The following is a 937-nucleotide window of genomic DNA, read 5'->3' as shown; positions in this document are numbered from 1 at the left end:
AGGTGGTAGCGGCGCCGGGCGCGCTCCGCCCGCCCCTCCTGCGGGCCGCACTCGGGCTCCGGCGCGCGCGGGGAAATGTCGGTGGCGACGGGCAGCAGCGAGGCGGCCGGTGGGGCCGGCGGCGGCGGCGGCGCGCGGGTTTTCTTCCAGAGTCCCCGGGGCGGCGCCGGCGGCAGCCCCGGCTCGAGCGGTGGCTCGGGCTCCTCCCGGGAGGACTCGGCGCCCGTGGCCACGGCGGCCGCTGCGGGGCAGGTTCAGCAGCAGCAGCAGCAGCAGCAGCAGCAACGTCGCCACCAGCAGGGAAAAGTGACAGTGAAATACGATCGCAAGGAGCTTCGGAAGCGGCTGGTGTTGGAGGAGTGGATCGTGGAGCAGCTGGGTCAGCTGTACGGCTGCGAGGTACTTGGGCGCGGGGCCGGGAGGGTTGGGGGCCTCGCTCGCCCCACTGTGCCCACACGGGGATTCTCCAGCTCCGGCTCTCGGTTGCGCACCTCCCCGACTCCTGGGGACCCGACGCTGGGAGCGAGGCGCAGGGCGTTCTCTCTCCAGGGTGCCCTCTGGCGCCGGGGCGCGACGGTTGGGAGCCCCTGTCTGGTGCCGGGTGCCCGGAGAGCTGCGGGCCCTCTTCATGGCAGTGGGGAGGGTTAGGTCTGGTTAAGCGCATTGCTTTTCTCACAGCCTTTCCAGGCTCTAGCTGCAGCCACACGAAGCGGGGGCTCAGAAGGGCTCACCCCAGATGCGCCTAACCCAGCAAGAACAGTACTCACTGCTGAGATCCTGGCAATCCCGCATTTTTTTGCGGAGAGGGAGCAGGGAAGGGACCTGAAAGCTGCTTAACGGAGAGGAGAGGTTCTGGGGATCTCAGAGACCCCCTCGGTTCCTGAAATTCCACATCAAAATCATGAGGTGAACGCGTGTTCTCTTTTGCAGCCAGCCC

General features: G+C 68.0%; 1 protein-coding gene across 1 annotated transcript in view; it reads left to right on the top strand.

Moving 5' to 3' along the window:
• The window catches only part of PPP1R14C (protein phosphatase 1 regulatory inhibitor subunit 14C), a 1,683-nt gene extending 1,035 nt beyond the window's left edge, over positions 1-648 (top strand). Inside the window, exon 2 of the mRNA XM_040448623.1 lies at positions 3-648. Within this exon, the coding sequence (XP_040304557.1) occupies positions 76-648 (573 nt within the window). The 5' untranslated portion in view covers positions 3-75. The remainder of the gene's footprint in view (positions 1-2) is intronic.
• Positions 649-937: the final 289 nt, after the last annotated feature.

Source organism: Herpailurus yagouaroundi, unplaced genomic scaffold (genome assembly GCF_014898765.1).
Source record: "Herpailurus yagouaroundi ecotype Mexico unplaced genomic scaffold, PumYag 198, whole genome shotgun sequence".
NCBI classification, from domain to species: Eukaryota; Metazoa; Chordata; class Mammalia; order Carnivora; family Felidae; genus Herpailurus; species Herpailurus yagouaroundi.
The sequence above is the reverse complement of the archived record's forward strand: the minus strand, read 5'-3'. Positions and strand labels throughout refer to the sequence as shown.